The sequence below is a fragment of the Lytechinus variegatus genome, chromosome 19 (assembly GCF_018143015.1).
Source record: "Lytechinus variegatus isolate NC3 chromosome 19, Lvar_3.0, whole genome shotgun sequence".
Lineage (NCBI taxonomy): Eukaryota > Metazoa > Echinodermata > Echinoidea > Temnopleuroida > Toxopneustidae > Lytechinus > Lytechinus variegatus.
In genome coordinates, this window is record NC_054758.1 from 8,439,323 (window position 1) to 8,459,229 (window position 19,907).

Here is a 19,907-nt window from a genome sequence, read left to right on the forward strand (position 1 = left end):
GCCAAATTTATTTGATCAACATCTTATCACGCCACGAGACCATCATACAATCAATCCAATAGTTTATTTTATTTTATTCATGACCGCACATGCACAAAACGGATACAACACCCATCACAAATCACAAAAATATTCACAGCCACTTTCTTCCATTTACGATCACTTCACAGATCAAAATAAACAAAGAGGGATGGCGTAACATTTTTTTCCTGTTAATGTTATCAACATTTTCTGTCTTTTTTTTATTTTCATATTTAATTTATTTATTCATTAATGTATTATTTTTTTTCTTTATATATCTATATATTTTTTTTTTGGGGGGGTCAGACGATTTTTGTAGCAGGCTTATAGTATAAAAGTAAACTTGTCATAATTGAAACAAGTCAAGAGCAGTCCAGAAAAAAACATTGCATAAAGAAAAAAGTGTTAATCCCTGTGGTTTGTCAATGCACAGCACCCCCCCCCCCCCCCCAAAAAAAAAAACTCAGTGGTCATTCCCATTGATACAAGTTAAGAGCAGTCCGAGAAAAAAAAAACTTGCATAAAGAAAAAACAATTGTTAATCCCTGTGGTTTGTCTGTCAACGCCCCAAGCCAAGGTTGATAGTTTGTCGAAGCCCACAATACACCACGTGGTCAAAAGGCAGGCTAGGGAGTGTTTCAAAAAGAGTTTTGTCAGTGATTTTGTTTGTGTAGAGGGATGTTACAAGCTAGCAAACCCTCGCATGTGATTGGCGGAAAGCAATCTGTTGTTGAAACCACTGAAAAAACTTCATGAAATGCTCTCCGTCTCGGTCGACTTCGTTGTTTACTGTAGCTGTGTACACGAGTGCATGGAGCTGAGCCGACATGCACCCCAGTATCAGTAGCGGTGGGGCCGAGGCCCTATGCAGCGGCTAACGGAGCTCAGACAGTAATTAAGGGGCGATGTATTCATTTCGAGGTTAGATTATTGGATTCTGATTTCATTAAATACGTTGAGAGAGCCAAAGAACTTATTGTTTTGACTTAATTTTACTGTAAAAATACCCATAAACGACAATACAGAAGAAAATACCGGTATGATATTTTCAACTTTTGGTATGACGGTATTTCGGTATTGAAATATCAACGGCGGTATCCATACCGGTATGACGTTCATACCGAACGGTATTACTAATACCGGTATATCGAACAAGCTTAGAATGAAACTTGTGTACTCTATATTCGGCACGCAGGTTCATTGTAATGAACTAGCAAATCAAATGGGTATATCCCAGTTATTGATAGTAAATAATTAATCATGTAAAATGAAATAATATATATTTGTTGATATCTATTTTCAGTAAGCGAGAATGTAGACAAGATATCATTATCTGAGTCGTCGCAAATTAGGCTAATTCACATGCATACAAATGTTTCAAGAATTGATACATTTTGTTATTATTTTTATTTTCATCCGACGTTTTATGTGGAGCGTTGTGGCCCAGTTGATTAGTCTTCGGACTTTGAAACAGAGGGTCGTGGGCAGGAATTTATTCCTTGAAATGCCAACGCGCTTTAAAAGGCTGCGGGGCTAAAGCCAGGGTAATAACATCCAATCAAGTGCATAGGGACACATTTGGTATTATTATTATTATTATTATCATCATCATCATGTTATTGTCAGTATGTGCTCGCTTTATTTTACTCTACTTTTTTAAAAAAATATTGATACTGTAGCATCGATTACAAATTTTAATCAGTAACAACTATTTATCTACATACTAATATGTAGGCAATGTCATAATTCATCAATAACATATTTCTGTGATTGCACCAACATGCAGATATTCACCATGGAATGGCCCGAACCCAGATAATCATGGAGGGTACGAACACTGTGTGGAAAGGAATTATAACGGTGGTTGGAATGATCGATATTGTAGCGTTCCAGAACGATTTGTATGCGAGAAACCACAAGGTAGGTCTGAATTTATTAGATAATTTATTGAGGATCTTCACCCAGCGACGTACAGAGATCCAAGAACGGAGAAAATGTATTGTCAAATACCCTTCATGACAAAGCAAAACCAAGGAGTCTTTGTCGAAATTTGATGATTCAAATCAACAGTTCCGTACAATCGACTTATTTGCAATTTTTCGTCAGTTCCGAAACTTAATAGACCTCCCATATGTCAATTTTCTCTTTCATGGAAATACATTTAAGAAGTTTTTTAATCAGCCATGCGTAGCGAAGCAAAAAAACAACAACCCTGTTGGAACTGAAACATTTCCCTTTTTCATATAGATACTGTCGCACATATTTTCTATTTACATTTTACCATTTCACATCTCTGAGGGGGTGACATTTCCAATCTGGAATAAAATTATTGAAAATGGTTTTTTGACTGCTTTGAGTAGGTATGGGTGTCAACATTCGCCAAAAAAAAAAGTTAGGATGAATACGGGTTGGGGAAAGTGCTTTTTTTTCAAGGTCAAAGGTCAATGACCTTTTCATATATACTGTATAATGGTATCTCTGAGATGGAAAGGTACAGGTTGGGGATAATGGTGTCAAAATGCACAAATTCTTACCAGAATATCAAATAAAATAAAATTAAGAACCTAGAATGCACATTCGCGGATAAAATTCAAGGTTAAAGCCTTTCAAAGGTCAATGACCTTTTTTTACATTATATACCATATTGCATAATGGTATCTCTGAAATGATAAGGTACAGGCTGGCGATCATGGAACTGAAACATTTCCCTTTTTCATATAGATATTGTCGCACATATTTTCTATTTACATTTTACCATTTCACATCTCTGAGGGGGTGACATTTCCAAGGAATCATGTCGACCCAGGAGAGCAAAGTGGCCAGGGGAATCAATCAGATGTTCTTTATCGAAAGGCATATAGGCTATAACAATTTTTATCATTACCGTCTATGTATACGTCACATCCATTAACAGCTCCTAAATCATGTTCAGCTCGGAATCTAAGTAGCAGCACGAGAAGATTTTCAATAGTTATTCAACTCAGGTGAATATATCACGATAAACATTATGTATACATGCATACATATAAATATACTTATATATTACATAGATAAATAAAAATAGAAAAATAGATAAAATAGAAAAAAATAAGAAATAATACAAAAAAGTAAAAGAATACAGATGATGCAACTACTCCTACCTTATAGTTTAACTAATATTTCTAGGTTTGCAGTCGGTAAACTATTTCTAATTTGTATGATCTTTTCTCTGCAGTACCTCCACTTCATTTGATTGCGATGACGTCAACACCTTTCGGGGGCCCTGGGAACGCTCCAACTTTCTCTTGCGTTCTCTCACCGGACAACACACAGAATAACATAACCTACACAGAGAGAGTAGTTAGACCAAGCCTCACTACTGAAGGGTATTCATTGGACGTACCGGGACGAACACGTCTCTGATTGGTGGCTTTACACAGAACCTACCTGCTGGAGCGACGTCCGTGGGTGTTTATAAGTGTTCCAGTACATCTACAATCACCGGTACTTCAACATCAACAGATGTGACAATTCTCTCACAAGACAGTACGTACGAACATAAAGCACATTAAAAATAATCTGACATTTGACTGAGATAATGAAATTCAATTTCAATTCAATTTCAATTTATTTTCTCATAAAAATCCATACAAAAACATTACATATACAAAGCATCGTATTAACAAAATAGAAAAAAATAGAAATAAACATTGGATTGAATATGAAATTGAATATTATGAGAGGGACAGCAAGAAAGGAATAAGCCTTGTGATGAGGTGACCCTATAACATAATATTCATACAAAGACTTTGATAACAAACGGGGGGTTGCCTAATACTTCAGTTTTAAAATCTCCTTGGGAAATGATCTTAATCTATACATAATCCCTATATTTTTGGCAAGCTTATTGCACTTAATATCTGTAATGAACATTCTAATTGAAAGACTATCTGGTAAACTTAAATTACTAAAAATCATATAATTGGTTTTGGCAAGATTAATTATCTTTTTTTTGTATATTAATTCAAGATAAATTGTGTAAACATGATAGTTTGTGTGAGATACAATGTAACAAGTTGGATACTTTACTTAGATCATTAATGAAAAGGAAAAACAACAGCGGTCCTAAAATACAACCCTGAGGATCCCCACATGAGACAATTTGAAGCTGTGATTTGCATTTGGATATTTCAACATATTGTTTTCTGTTGGATAGATAACTTTTAAATAATTTAAGTACATTACCTCTTATGCCATACAATTAGAGTTTTTTTTCATTAAAATAGCGTGATCAACTGTATCGAAAGCCTTTCTCAAATCTAAAAACATTGCTATCAAATATTTCTTATTATCAAGTGCGTTGGTAACAGTATAGACAAATTCAATAAGAGCTGAAGAAGTTGAATGACCAGCACGAAAACCGTATTGATGGAGAGATAATATATTGCACTTGTTAATAAAATCAAATAATCTATTATATATACACACTTTTCTAAAATCTTAGAAAAAATTGGCAAGGCTGATATGGGTCTGTAATTTGAAACATTTTCACTTGGACCATTTTTATATAAAATTTCATGAACAACACGAGCAATCTTTAATTCATCAGTAAATATACCGTGATCTAAACATTGATTGAATATTGCGCAAAGGGGTTGACATAAAATATGTATTGATTTTTTTTATAACCATGATACTTATATCATCATACCCAAGACTGCAATCACTTTTTATGTTGGACACAATATCAATTATCTCGGTACAAGTGATTGGTTTGAAAAAACAAGTCCTTGGATTTCTATCCAAAATCTACAAAATTCAAATTTAAATTACTACCCTGATCAACAGGAAAATTCATTTCAGTGACAATATTGATGAAATATTAATTGAATACATTAAAAATATCAGAGGTATCATATCCCGTTCGCGACGGCATAGTAGAATAGGTTCTAACACCCCAAACGAGATTAATCAGCCGGCCATGTCAAGTTCGAACAGCTCCATTGTTCCGTGCGTGCGAGCTGGATCGTTGATTACAAAAGCGTGTGTGCGATCCACGATGAGTGAATTGATCGATCGATAGTTTTCGCGCATGCGTAGTTCATTTCCTGTTTTGGCTGCACGGAGTTCAGAGCTCACCTGTCGCTCCAGTGCTATAATTATGTCCGTACAGAGTGACTTCTTTGAGAATGTATTGTTGGTGATGTGGGTTTTGAAGTTCTTCTTGGACTTCTTCTTTTTCGATATTACTATTATCATAATATTCTCATAATGTTACTATTATCATAATATTCTCCCTTCCTTTCTTCTTCCTTTCTCTTCTTTTTCGATCTTCTTATTATCATCAAAATTATTATTCTCATTTCTTTTCTTATCATATTCCTTTTTTTCGATATTCTTCTTATCTTATCATCCTCATTTCCTTTCTTCTTTTGTTCGATCTCTGTCTCATCTTTTTGTTCTTATACTTCCTATTTATAGACCCCCCCCCCCTTCTCCCTTGATATAGTCTTGCTTTGTTTCCTCTTGCAAATGAAATCCTCCTTGTTTTTTCTTCCTTTTTTATAATGCTCCCTTTTCATTTTCTCCTCCTTCTTCACTGATAATTGTGTAATCCTACACCTCCATCTCCTAAGTTTTCTCTTTCTATTTCCCTTCTATTTATTCTTGTTATGAATTTGCTTGTGCTTCTTTTTTTCGCCTTTTTTTCTTCGTCGTCTTATCTTCTCTTTATACCTATTCTCATTCTTTTACTCCCGTCGTCCTATTTTGCTTAATTTTGTTCTCTCTGTTTTTCTCTTCATGCAAAATGAAAAAAAATGAAGAATATGATATTTCCTTTTAAAAGTATGCCCCCCAAAACATGAATCTTCAAAATATCGTTATATGCATACAAGTAATACTTTCTGAACAAGAAATCATAATCTTCTCGATTAAAATTTGCAAGGTGGTATACGACAATTATTATGAAGATTATTTATCATTTATCATCCAATTACTTAAGTTAGCCCACCCCATCCCCCATGATCACCATTATCTTCTCCCTTCATCTTTTTTCTGTTTCGTCTGCTTTTTTATTTTATCTTTTTCTTTGTCTTATCATTATTATATTCATAATCTTAACCATTGTTGTTATTATTATCAATATTATTATTATTTTTTTATTATCCGATTGTTATATTTTCTTTTATTATTTGTTATTGTCATTGTTAGTGTTGATAGTAATGTTTATAATTGTTATCATTGATACTATGTAATCATTTGAATATTTTACATGTAAAGAATAGAATGAAAAAAAAATAGTTTAATTCGATTGAAAAATATTATTGTTATTGTCATGAATGCCATCCCCTCTACTCTCTCTAATCCCCTTACCTCTAGTCAACCTCTACTTATATTCTCTCTCTCCTCTATTTTCCCTTTACTTTTTTCCCTTCTATTCAATCAGTAGCTTACGCAGGGGGAGAGGGTTCAATTTCATACGAGGCGCTTTTAATCGAAAAAAAATGTACTACAACACTGCGCAGACAAGTGGGTTATGCTCTCTCTCTCTTCTTCATCTCCCGTTCCGTGCCCCCCGGCCCTCTCTCTATTTTTTCCCTTCTGAGTATATTCTCGTCATCACAGAAATATGTCCAAACCCGGCCCTCCAAGCCCAACCCATACTAAAAAATAGAACCTACATTAGGATAGGTGCCCGGCATATTCGGCCCATAATCAATTTCAAATGATTGCTAGATTTTATACGTCGTCGAGAAATGTTCAACAAAAACCTCCAAATTATTTCCTTAATTCAAAATCCAACGGAGACGTTGCCATGTATTTGTGTAAAAAAATGAATATTATGTATCAAATGATTCTAGTAATTAAAATTGTATTAAAAACAAGACATTCTGCCTTTCTTTCATTATCCAAGAATATACAATAAGTCCCTGCAAACCGTTTTATTTATTGTGAACTTACTCAATTCTCAGTTTATTTCACTAGTTTAGAACGTGTGTGGTTATTTTCTTGACATTTATGTGCAAAGGATTTAATGATCAACAAATGATTAGTAATTCATGGAAAATGCAAGAAAAAATAACTTAAGTATATGTTGGTCAATTTCGGTTTTGCTGGTATTCTAGTTGTCAGAGATCGGCGGTGAACCAAGGAATTCTTGGTGGAGGGGACTATAAATGCGCTACTTTTTCTTTACTTTTTTCTGACAAGCAAAGGGGGGGGGGGAAATAGAGGTCAGCAATGAAATCGCAACCCAAGTTACACCATTACTATTTTATACCCTTTTTTTTTATTCTAGTGCATATAAATTATATTCCATCATTTAACCCCCCCCCCCCCCATTTGTTTCGCCACACTCACTGTCAAATTTTCGGACAATATATGATTTGATTAACATTTTAGGAACTTTCCGTTCGGAAATTATTTCCTGCGTTCAGTTTGTTTTAATATCCAATTTCGTCAAGATGAAAAAGGACTCTGAAAATAATAACCTGCATTGCCAAAGTATAATTCTAAAATGTCGTAAGTGTATATAATTTCTCACCCGGTACATTCACCTTTACAGAATTTCGATGTATTAAAATAATTCTTATGTTTTATTTCTCCACTTCCTTTTTCCTTGTAGCCAACAATCCATAAGAGCTCCGATGAAAATACAAATATAACGAGTTAATTAGAGAACTGTAAGAGGAAGAGCGTGCTTCAAAAGAGATACATAGAAAGGCCATTCTCGCCTGCCTAAATATCATATTCCAGCTCATATTAAGTGATATATATTATCTCTAATTAATTAATTAATTGTCTTTATTAATCAATTCATGTACTGATTGCTTTATCTCATATTTATCTTTATCAAAGTTGAACGTCTGTTATATTCTATGGAGTACGGCCAAAAATGAAACAAATAACTGAATGGACGTATATGGAATCACAATATGTGGATCGTCGAAGACTCAGAGATAACAGACACCAGAAAAGGCCGCTTTAAACTGTATAGTCAGGCAGGCTCACTACCTTATTTTATTCAATCTGTAAAGACAGAAAACGGAAAAGCATCATAAACATATGTCCAATGATTTGACACAAAGAATTATCTGTTGTCATTACATACCAGAAATACTTCTTTTATTCTTTAAAACAACTTGAAATATAAATATAAATATTCATCTGTATATAGTGTATGATGTAAACAATTACTAAAACCTCATCTATATAAGAAAAAACGGTTTATAATTAATCCACATAATCTTTAAAACGTCTTGAAAAGAGACTAGAAATAAACCTCATTTGCATATGTATTTGCATTAAGTCTTAGTCAAATGCTTCATAAATTTCCAATAAATCAGCTTTCCGTTTACAATATCCGTTATTAATTCCAGTTATATCATGAATGAGCCTAATGATAACTTGCCAAAAAGCTTTATTAACCAGATAAATAGTTAAGCCCGACTAAATTTATAAGAAACCCTTTAAAAACATTCAATATACATTCTCAACTTAACAGGCATCCTTCTTAGCTAGCGTTTGCAAACTAACATTAAAAACACAAAAGGCAACGGGTGACCCTGAACTGACCTTGCATAAATTAAAGCTTCGTTTGTTTGACAAAACTACTGAACTAAAAGTTCCTAAAAATCGGATAATTACTCAAACTGTCATTGTACAACCTTTTAAATGTGCCTTTATACACCTCACCTATCTTTGGTAGAATTAAAACGAAAACAAACGTCAATCAATACATGAGACCACGCCCATATGCCTGCCCTAACGAATCTCGCCTATGACGTCATCACGCCGCTAAATTCAACATTTGTTCCCTTCAAAAACTCAAATATTCATACGACTCTCATATTACTTTTCCTGAATTAATCTATCAAGCTTATGTCTTTATAACGTTCAAATATACTCTTAAAACTTCACACTTCGGCTCATAAAGTACAACTACCTTGCCGAATCGAGTGCGCACCGCAACTCAAGTTCATTTCACATCCATTTACTGTACATTACACAGACACGCATACTGCGAGCGTTTATTACACGCCGCACGTGTTTATTACAGTTCAAGAATCTCTACACTATCTTAAACGTACTTTTTCTTAATACTCTGTGGAAATTATCTTTATATCTTATTACTTATATAATATATAGTATTTTAATCATCAAACTTACTTCTTGGGCGGCATTTCCTGGCCAACTTGATACAAATTAAGAGACTTTCGTCCCTCGAACGTCAGTGCTTGACAAAATCAAAATGGCATCTAAATTTACATATTCATGAGCAGAATCGGCAAAAGATAAACAAAAACTTCATGGTAGCACGAAAGTGACAAAATCGAACTTGAAAAATACAAGGAGCAAAAATCGACAAATTACAAAATATAGTTTCAAGGTTTGCTCTGCAAACCATCCTCCCCCCGCCAACCATAGCGGAAAACAGGTCAATATCCCTTCACTGTAAAAGAACAATGTTTAACAAACTTGATGAAAAATATTCACTTCAAAATTGTACTTGTCACAAATATATCCCAAGCTTCAAATTTTGAGCTTTTTAACAACTGTGCGTTAATAAAATTTTTGCTTGTACAAAATTCAACATGTTCAAACGTATCACAAAATTCACAAATTACCTCGTTTAGCGAGATAATAGAGCCAACATAATTGGATTAACTCCCTTTTTACTCATCGTCATACCCTTCTGTTGGATAGATTACAACAATCTTCGAGATTGGTCTCTTATACTCACAACCTTTAGATTTGACCTTTACTGTTCGAACCTTCCCATCAGTTCCAGGGTACACCTGGATGATTCTACCCAATGTCCACTTTCCTCGAACTGCATTATGGTCAGCCAGAATAACCACGTCATCGATTCGGACATTGCGTCTGTCATTGTTCCATTTTCGACGCGGAACCAGTAGTGGAAAGACGTCACGCATCCAACTCTTCCAGTAAGCGTCGACGATTCGCTGGACAAATTCGAAGCGATGTCTTGGGTTCTTCGTCTCTCTGAAGGGACCTTGAGGAACCGCGCTCGAAGATCTTCCAAGGAGTAGATCGTTTGGACACAGATATGTCCCATCATCAGGATCATTTGGTGCTCTTCCAATGGGTCGCTGGTTGACGAGATTAGCGACCTCTTGGAGACAGGTGTGCAGCTCGAAGGGTGTGAGCAGTTGATCCCCGATAGCTTTCTTCAGGGCAATCTTGCAGCTCTTCACTAGCGCCTCAGCACACCCATTGTGATGTGGTGCAGATGGAGTTGTGAACTTCCACGTCGTTCCTCTCTCAGCGCAGAAATCTCTTAACTCCTCAGAGCTCCAACCTTGCACCATCTCACGTAACTCTCTTTCAGTACCGACGAACTGTGTGCCGTTGTCGCTCAGTATGAATGCAGGTTGACCCCTCATGGCGAAAAACCTCCGTAGCACCTGCATGAACTCCATGGACGTGCAATCAACAGCCACTTCAAGATGTATGGCTCTTGTATTCAGGCAGGTGAAGAGGACCCCATAGTGCTTGGCGGTCTTGTTCCTCCCTACCTTAACTGATATTGGCCCGAAATAGTCCACAGATGAGAAGTAAAATGGTGGTGTAAACGGGGCAACTCTCTCATCTGGTAGATCAGACATGACTTGTGACTCCACCTGATGCTCCATGCGTCGACACATCACGCACCTATACTTCACAGTCTTTGCCAGCTTGTGAATCTGCAGGATCCAGTATTGGCGTCTTATCTTTGCTGCTGTAGCTGCCACACCACCATGTCCTAGCTGATGCATATGTCTTGTGATCAGCGTTGATATCCATGCACCATATGGCAGCAAAGCTGGATGTCTTTGCTCATAAGATATCTGAGCCTTGTCTAGCCGTCCACCGACTCTGATAATTCCCTCTTTGTCTACAAACGGGCTTAGTGTCTTGAAGTCTCCATTCTTTACCCGTTGATGCAAGGTACTCTGGGCTTCCTTAATCAAAAAGCGTTCAGCTTTCTGCAACTGGGCTGTCGATAAGCATCTTTCATCAGGATCGACATTGTCATCAGACCTTATCCAACGTGCAGCTTTCAGTTTATCGACGAACTTCAAGACATAGGCTGTCACTCGGATTAGTTTTCTCCAGCTTGAGAATTTCTTGACATCTATCACATCATTTTGTTTGGCTGAGATGTGATTGACCTTGCGTCGTTCTGATTCAACCTCTGTTTCTGTGTCTGGAACAGCCTTTTCTGACGGCCATTCCTCTTTAGGTCTGTACAGGAACGCAGGTCCTTGCTTCCATCTTTCTGAGAGCTTCTTTACTGGCAGACCTCTAGAGACGTCATCAGCTGGGTTAAGCTCTCCTGGGACATACTTCCACTGTGCAGGGTTGGTATGGCTTTGGATTTCACCAATCCTTGCTGCAACGAATGGCTTGAATCTCCTACCCTCACTTCGAATCCAAGATAGGGTGATCATGCTATCAGTCATGAAGATGACACTCTCAGGCTGCAGCCTCAGTTCTTTCATGACAGTTGTGTAGACTCTTGCAGCCATCACTGCCGCCTGAAGCTCTAGTCTAGGTACAGTAATCTTCTTCAGAGGAGCGACTCGAGATTTGGCTAGTACAAATCTAACAGCATATTTACCATCTTCTAGTTTCCACTGCAAATATACGCAGACTCCAAATGCTACCTCAGACGCATCCGCAAATATGCATAGTGTGGGTTGACCGATAGCCATCGGTGGAGTAAGACATCTCTCGTATTTGACGTTATTTAAGTCCTGCATCTCTTTCAAGAATGTCACCCACCACTTCTGTTGATCGGAAGGTAACAGTTCATCCCAATCGCATCCTCTCTGCCACAGCTGCTGCATTCCAATTTTTGCACGAACTAGTACGGGAGCGGCAAAGCCTATTGGATCGAATATTCGTGCAATTCTGCTCAGGACCTTTCTCTTGGTAAGCAGACTCTCTTCATCTTTCCCATCATTAGGAGAACTGGGAACTGTCTCCTTTACTTTGTAGAAGAACATGTCTTGCTGGTTATCCCATGCTATTCCCAGCACTTTGTCTTCCAGGGCAGCTTCAAGGATTCTGGTTTCCCCTTCCTTTTTACTTTCTCCTTTCAATGCTTCATTGCTGGTCCAGCCTTTGACTTTGAAGCCACCTTCCTGAAGTACCTGGTCAATTTCACTTGTAAGCTGCTCTGCTTCACTCACTTCTCTAACTGAGTCACAAATGTCGTCCATGTAGACACTCTCCTTCAACACCTGTGCTGCTTTCGGATGTGTAGCTTCTGCTGCTTCCGCTGTCATTCTCAATGCCAGCTGGGCCATAGCTGGCGCTGGCTTGTCTCCAAACGTAACCACTTTCATAATGTAAACATCTGGCTTTCTATCGGTCTGCATGTCTCGCCACAGGTACCGGTGTACATTCATATCTCTCTCAGGAATCGAGACCCTGTGGTACATCTTAGAAATGTCTCCGCAGAATCCAACTTCATTCATCCGGAATCTCAGCAGCACCCCCAAAAGATCATTCAGGAGGTCTGGACCCTTGAACCAATAGTCATTTAAGCAATGACCGTGATATGATGATGATGAATTGAATACGATGCGTACAGGTGTGCTTCTCTTCTCAGGTCGCAGAACAGCATGGTGGGATATGTAGTGAATAGGACCCTCATACTGATCTACTTCATTCTCTGTTAACTTACGAGCAAATCCATTCTCTACCAGTTCTTTCATCTGTTTACCATAGGCATCTGCATGGTCCTGGTTTCGTGCAAGCCTTTTCTCTGTTGAACACAGTACCTTCTCTGCTTGTGCTCGATTGTCAGGAAGTAGGTTGGGATCTTTTCTCCAAGGATAAGCAATCTCCCATTTATTTCCAACCTTTTTGCTAGACTCTCTGATGATCTGCTCTTCTTCCTTCTCCTGCTTACTCAAGGGACTTGGCTCGCAATGACAGGAGCTGGACTGCACTCCCATGGATTCTGAGCTCCAGAAATCAGTCAAGTCGATAGGAGATATCAACTTCACATGCAGCACATTCATCCTGTCACTGCTTTTCTTGGGAGCACCAAAGATAACCCAGCCCAGTGGAGATTTACGAGCTGCTAACTGTCCCTTCTGTCTTGACTTACCCATATGCATCTTTGGGTAGTCTATGCCAATGAGAAGATGAACTGACCCACTTCCTCTTCGTAGATCACCGGACTTCAGATTAAACAGCTTGGCCATTGCATCTATCTTCACCTCTGCAATGTTCTCACTAATACATGGTAATGCCACTGCTGTCACCGAATGGATGGCATTAGTAGAGAGGGACTTCACTTTCAGTTGATGTTGTTTGGTTTCCATCTGCTCTTGCTCTCCACCGACCTTGGTAATGGTGATGCTGATGTTGCTTCCCTTCAGCTTCAGTTCCTCAGCAACAGACTTCTTGATTAGACTTACTTGTGCTCCAGAGTCCAAGAGCACATTTCCCTCACAGACTGCTCCTCGCTGCCCCAAGATCTCAGCTGTAACAATAGGCAGCAGTGCTTCCGAGTTACCCGCAAAGGCAACATCTACATTTCCATCTCTGACTTCTGTTGATGCGTGTAGGAGGGGATGGTGGAAGTATTTACATGGTTCCCCAGCACTTGTTTCACTGCACCTACGTCTTCGTTTGCAGTTGGACATTCTGTGTTCTTTCCCAGCCTTCTTCAAACAGCTGAAACATGCATGGTTGGTCTTGACTAGTTGAAGCCTATCTATCTGTGACATGGCTAAGAACTTCTTGCACTGATCCAACCAATGTGACGAAGTCTCGCAGATCCAACACTTGTGAAAAGGCTGGAATTTGGTTTCTCCATTGGGTACTGCCTTTCCTACTATATGAACACCACCTGACTTACTATCACTTCTTACTGGGGCCGACGCTCTCATTCTGGACTTCAGTTCGATTGTAAGCCAGGTGAGGAACAAATCGAAGCTTGCCTTGCCACATGTTTCTTGGTGTCTAAACCAAACCAGTCGGTCTTCCGGGGCTAAGCTTTTTTTCCATTATGGCAAGCATGTGGCTGTTGTCTAGGTTCCCTGGTTGGTTTATCTCCTTTAAGGTGTTGTAACTCCTTCGAACAAGGTGAACGAATTCACAAAACCTGTCAGATTCTCCCGTCTTTAATGGTCTGACCTTGGAAATATCATTGATGATGGCGTCAGCTACAAACCGCTCATCCCCGTAAATCATATCTAGTTGCTCCCAGGCTGCGGTATAGTCTTGTCCTATCCCTTTAACCAACTGCAAGGGCTTGCTCTGAAGACAAGAGCGCAGAATCATGAGGGCATCTCTATCATCGTACTGATTTCCAACAGCATGGAGAAAATCAGCCTTGAAGATACAGTAATCTCGGATGTTGCCATCGAAGCTTGGCAGTTTAGGCCTCTCCATCTTATAAGCAGATCCTTTCATTCTCCTCCCTGCATCAGCAGGCTGACCTGCCTCTCTGGGTGACTCATCTTGCTGTTCATCGGCTGACAACGTTGCTTCTAAACTCTGATAATACCTGGCCGATGCACCTTGCTGATGTTCCTGGGGTTGCGTTACTTCCCTGAAACTTTCATCAACCTTGCAATAGTCCCTTTCGATGATCTGTAGCTTCATGAACGAATTATGGCACTCGTCCATCCACAACTCTTCCTTTTCGAATTCGTCGTCATCTTCTACCACTTCGGTATAACTAGCATGCTTATTCTGAAGATCATCAAAGGCACCAGCATACTGTTCAAACATCTCCTGTACTTCTGGTACAGGTCTCTGATCATTGATCAGGCTCTGAAGGGCCTTTCCATACCTGGACAACTTGGCTTTTGCCCCTCTCCTCTGCAGGCGCAGAGACTTGACTTTCTCAACTGACATATCTCTTTAAGACTTCTGATCCCTGATGTGAAGAGTCGTCAGATCCAGACAGCAGACTTCTCGTGATGACCTTCAGACCTCTCCCAGATCATAGAAATTGAAGAAATTGAATTGATGGATCGTCGAAGACTCAGAGATAACAGACACCAGAAAAGGCCGCTTTAAACTGTATAGTCAGGCAGGCTCACTACCTTATTTTATTCAATCTGTAAAGACAGAAAACGGAAAAGCATCATAAACATATGTCCAATGATTTGACACAAAGAATTATCTGTTGTCATTACATACCAGAAATACTTCTTTTCTTCTTTAAAACAACTTGAAATATAAATATAAATATTCATCTGTATATAGTGGATGATGTAAACAAATGCTTAAACCTCATCTATATAAGAAAAAACGGTTTATAATTAATCCACATAATCTTTAAAACGTCTTGAAAAGAGACTAGAAATAAACCTCATTTGCATATGTATTTGCATTAAGTCTTAGTCAAATGCTTCATAAATTTCCAATAAATCAGCTTTCCGTTTACAATATCCGTTATTAATTTCAGTTATATCATGAATGAGCCTAATGATAACTTGCCAAAAAGCTTTATTAACCAGATAAATAGTTAAGCCCGACTAAATTTATAAGAAACCCTTTAAAAACATTCAATATATATTCTCAACTTAACAGGCATCCTTCTTAGCTAGCGTTTGCAAACTAACATTAAAAACACAAAAGGCAACGGGTGACCCTGAACTGACCTTGCATAAATTAAAGCTTCGTTTGTTTGACAAAACTACTGAACTAAAAGTTCCTAAAAATCGGATAATTACTCAAACTGTCATTGTACAACCTTTTAAATGTGCCTTTATACACCTCACCTATCTTTGGTAGAATTAAAACGAAAACAAACGTCAATCAATACATGAGACCACGCCCATATGCCTGCCCTAACGAATCTCGCCTATGACGTCATCACGCCGCTAAATTCAACATTTGTTCCCTTCAAAAACTCAAATATTCATACGACTCTCATATTACTTTTCCTGAATTAATCTATCAAGCTTATGTCTTTATAACGTTCAAATATACTCTTAAAACTTCACACTTCGGCTCATAAAGTACAACTACCTTGCCGAATCGAGTGCGCACCGCAACTCAAGTTCATTTCACATCCATTTACTGTACATTACACAGACACGCATACTGCGAGCGTTTATTACACGCCGCACGTGTTTATTACAGTTCAAGAATCTCTACACTATCTTAAACGTACTTTTTCTTAATACTCTGTGGAAATTATCTTTATATCTTATTACTTATATAATATATAGTATTTTAATCATCAAACTTACTTCTTGGGCGGCATTTCCTGGCCAACTTGATACAAATTAAGAGACTTTCGTCCCTCGAACGTCAGTGCTTGACAAAATCAAAATGGCATCTAAATTTACATATTCATGAGAAGAATCTACTCTTCTTCTTCTTCTTATATTGGTTTGAGTGGCGATTAGTCATATTTGACTATTGTCGCCATTTACTCTATTAATAAAAATCTCACTTCTCACATAATAAAATTATTACCAATAATAATTTATACATATGTGAAATATTTTTCATGTGCATCCTTCTAATATGAAAAAGGGATGATTATGGTACAGTTTGCCATAACTCTAATCAAAATGGCATATAAACAAATCTTCGCCAAAAACAAACCGCTAGCTTCAGCTCAGTTCCAACTAGTTGCGCTTGCCCTGTCCTTTCAAGATGCAATCATACCGGTCAGCACGGTACATTGTGCCGATTTTTCGGACGTAAATGCCTAGGTCACCCATGCATAGACGAGGGGGCGCTAGTGTACCTGTGCTTACAGATGGGTTAAACATTAAAATAATTTATTTCTTCTTTTTTAAACAACAACAACAAGGCGAAAACACTTGTGGGCTTTGTTAGTTATATGTGCAGAACATATTGTATATATTATATCATACATTATTATATATATATATATTTTTTTTTTTTCTTTTCACATTAGACTTGTACAATCATATCCTTTCATATTTCTTAATAAACAATACAATATAAAAAATAGTACATCACTCCTTACTAAAACGTTTCGTTCTTGAAACGAAACGTAAAAGTGCTTTCTGTATCCCTGGATCATCTTTTTTTAAATACTCCATTATTTGTCCAGGCTGTGATTCATTCAAATCTACAAGGAGCATTGATCTTTCAATTATATATTTTGGACAATGTAAAAGATAATGTCTGACAGTTTCTACCTCACGACATGTATCACAAAACCCTGTTTGATGGATCCCTAATCTATGTAGATCTTGGTTAAGACCAGCGACTCCAAAACGGAGACGATGGAGTACAGTTTCCTGTCTCCCTAGATTGCATTTATATGAGGGTAACACTGATGGTTGCAACTCTTTCAGTGCTGAGTTAGTTTTATTCCATCTTTCTTGCCAAACTATCTTACAACTTTTTGAAATAAGTTGCATAATCTCTGATAATGTTATTTGATTATGAATTTCTATTTTGTTTGATAAAGCTTTTTTTGCGCAGGAGTCTGCTATTTCATTTCCTTTTATTCCACAGTGACCAGGGATCCACTCTAGGTATATATCTAAACCTTTATATTTGAGTCTTGTAGTAATAGTCAGAATTTCTGTGATAATAGGATCGTCTTTCCGATTCTGTAAAGATAAAAGTGCACTTAATGAATCACTGAAAATAACAACACCTGTATATATATCTAAATGTTCTATCCATTCCAGTGCAAGAATAATCGCAATCAATTCCGCCCTGTAGGAGGAGGTGAAATTAGATAACCTTTTGCCTTGGTAAAAAGAAAAATAAGGTACGTAGAAAGCGGCTGAACTAATTCCCTTTTCAGGAGCTTTGGATCCATCAGTGTATATATGGAGTTGGTGTGACCATTTTGTATGGTCAAAAGATAAACAAAAACTTCATGGTAGCACGAAAGTGGCAAAATCGAACTTGAAAAATACAAGGAGCAAAAATCGACAAATTACAAAATATAGTTTCAAGGTTTGCTCTGCAAACCAATATGCTTTATGCCGTTTTTCTCGCACCCTTCTAACAAGCAATTAAAAAAAAATTAAACGAGCCGCATGATGATAATGATTAATAATTCATATAATATCCACTAAACATTGTGATCAAGGCGCTCTACTTATTCATTACCCGGCTTACATCATTTGTTCCGTGAAAAGCATTATAGGCCTGTTTGCAGACATAAACATAAATATTTTATTTTAATATATTCTGCTTTTCATTCCCTCTATCTTCTCGAATAATATATCCATGGAATGCATATTTACTCCATGCTCTGGATTCCTATCGCATCACATTTTTTTTTATATGCAGGTCAAACCAAACCACGATAACATACTCAATCAGAATAAAATCAATTGGGGAAACCTTAGATTTTTTTTCGAAAATTCATATGAGATTACTGATATGGATAAAACATGCTTCATATACTTTGTACATCGTAAATAACACATATTAGTCTTCATTAGCATGATTATGCCTATGTCACGGCGTTTATCACTCTTTGGTGTTAAACCAAACTGACAAAGTGTGAATTCATCCGTACATCCTTCCCTTTCAAGTCACTCTTTTACATTGTTAGTAAGTGGCAACTTTATTGACCTTCGCTGGATGCCCTTTTGTGATTTTCAAAGGAAAGGGGGCCATGCCTCCATCAATTACCACATCCGTATCGTTAGAACAAAATAGAGTGTACGTACGATCCGAGGTATTCTCAATAGCCAGCTGTATACACTTTTTGTTTAGGATTATAGAAATCGATATCAACTTAAAGTCGTGTACTCTCTTCTAGTTTGATCTAGCTTGATCAGTTCATGAAGTTGAATATTATGACAGCCATTTTCAAGAGGCAAAATAATGCACCTAAATGAAAGAAGAAAACAAAAATCGATGTGTTATAAACTGAAACCATGATTTTTCTTCTTCCTATATTTTATCAACGGCGCCATTTTTTAAAAAGAAGTGCACACCTAGTTAGCAGTAATGCATATAGCATTTTCATTTATTTGAAAAGCAGGATAAAAGAGCATTGTAGATTAAATGCCTTGCTCACGGGCATAGGTGCCGCGGCCGGGATCGAACCCCGGACTTTTTGAAACCTCACAAGCAATCTTATAAAGTATCGATCGTTTTCGATCTATCGTTGATCATATCAGCGCACGCACGCAGCTCTGCGTGCGTTTTGGGTTGCATTTCGCTGCTCCCATTGTTTTCCGTCACTTTTATTGATTACGGTATACACGTGGTTCTGCGAAACTGAAAATCGTTGAAATCAAGCTTCCATCGCGGCAATGCCCACTGTACGCCAATATTGGACTCTCTTCGAAGCATAACTCGTTTTATAATGCTTTATAAACTATAGAAACAAAAGGTAAAAACGTATGACTTTCTGGAATGTGTAGTTTGATTAATGGACATTGTAATTATAACACAGAAAAGGCAGAAACATAGTATGAAATTGTATTTTTAAAGCCTGCAAATGGATGCGAGTAATAGCCTTTGGGGAACCGACTATATACGGCTCCCGTACATGAATAAGTTTTAGGGAACCGTATATATCCGGCTCCCGTTGGCAACGGGATATAATACTTGATTATTACATTTCAAAAAATCAATATTCCAAGTTTTTTTCATATTTCCTTTGGAATTTGCAAAACTTTCCAAGAAATAATGTTTTTTAGCTTCTTTAATCATATTACTGACTTTATTTCTACATTTTCTGTACACTTCTTTTCGATATGGTGATGATTTTTTTAGATAAAGTCGATATGAACGACATTTTTTCTTTGACAACTTTCAAATATCAAAATTAATCCATGGTTTATTCTTTTTAGGGTTTTTTTCTTCAAATATTCCAAGGGGAACATGAATTATACACATTTGAAAACTTCTCTAAAAATTGCACGTAATTTGCATTTGGATTATTATTGTGGCAAGACCAACTGACC

The 19,907-nt window shown here is 37.4% G+C and overlaps 2 protein-coding genes across 2 annotated transcripts in view; one reads left to right on the forward strand and one right to left on the reverse strand.

Annotated features, from left to right (window-relative positions):
* The first annotated feature begins 1,842 nt into the window (after positions 1-1,842).
* Positions 1,843-19,907, forward strand: part of LOC121406257 (delta-like protein 4) — a 39,400-nt gene continuing 21,335 nt past the window's right edge. The window contains exons 1-2 of the mRNA XM_041597276.1: positions 1,843-1,941; positions 3,441-3,546. Of these exons, the coding sequence (XP_041453210.1) occupies positions 1,843-1,941; positions 3,441-3,546 (205 nt within the window). The remainder of the gene's footprint in view (positions 1,942-3,440; positions 3,547-19,907) is intronic.
* LOC121405728 lies at positions 7,948-14,007 on the reverse strand. Its single transcript, XM_041596669.1, has 2 exons — positions 9,172-14,007; positions 7,948-8,031 (listed from the first exon to the last, which is right to left on the reverse strand). The coding sequence occupies exon 1, from the start codon at positions 13,911-13,913 to the stop codon at positions 9,678-9,680; it is 4,236 nt and encodes a 1,411-aa protein (XP_041452603.1). The 5' UTR covers positions 13,914-14,007; the 3' UTR covers positions 7,948-8,031; positions 9,172-9,677.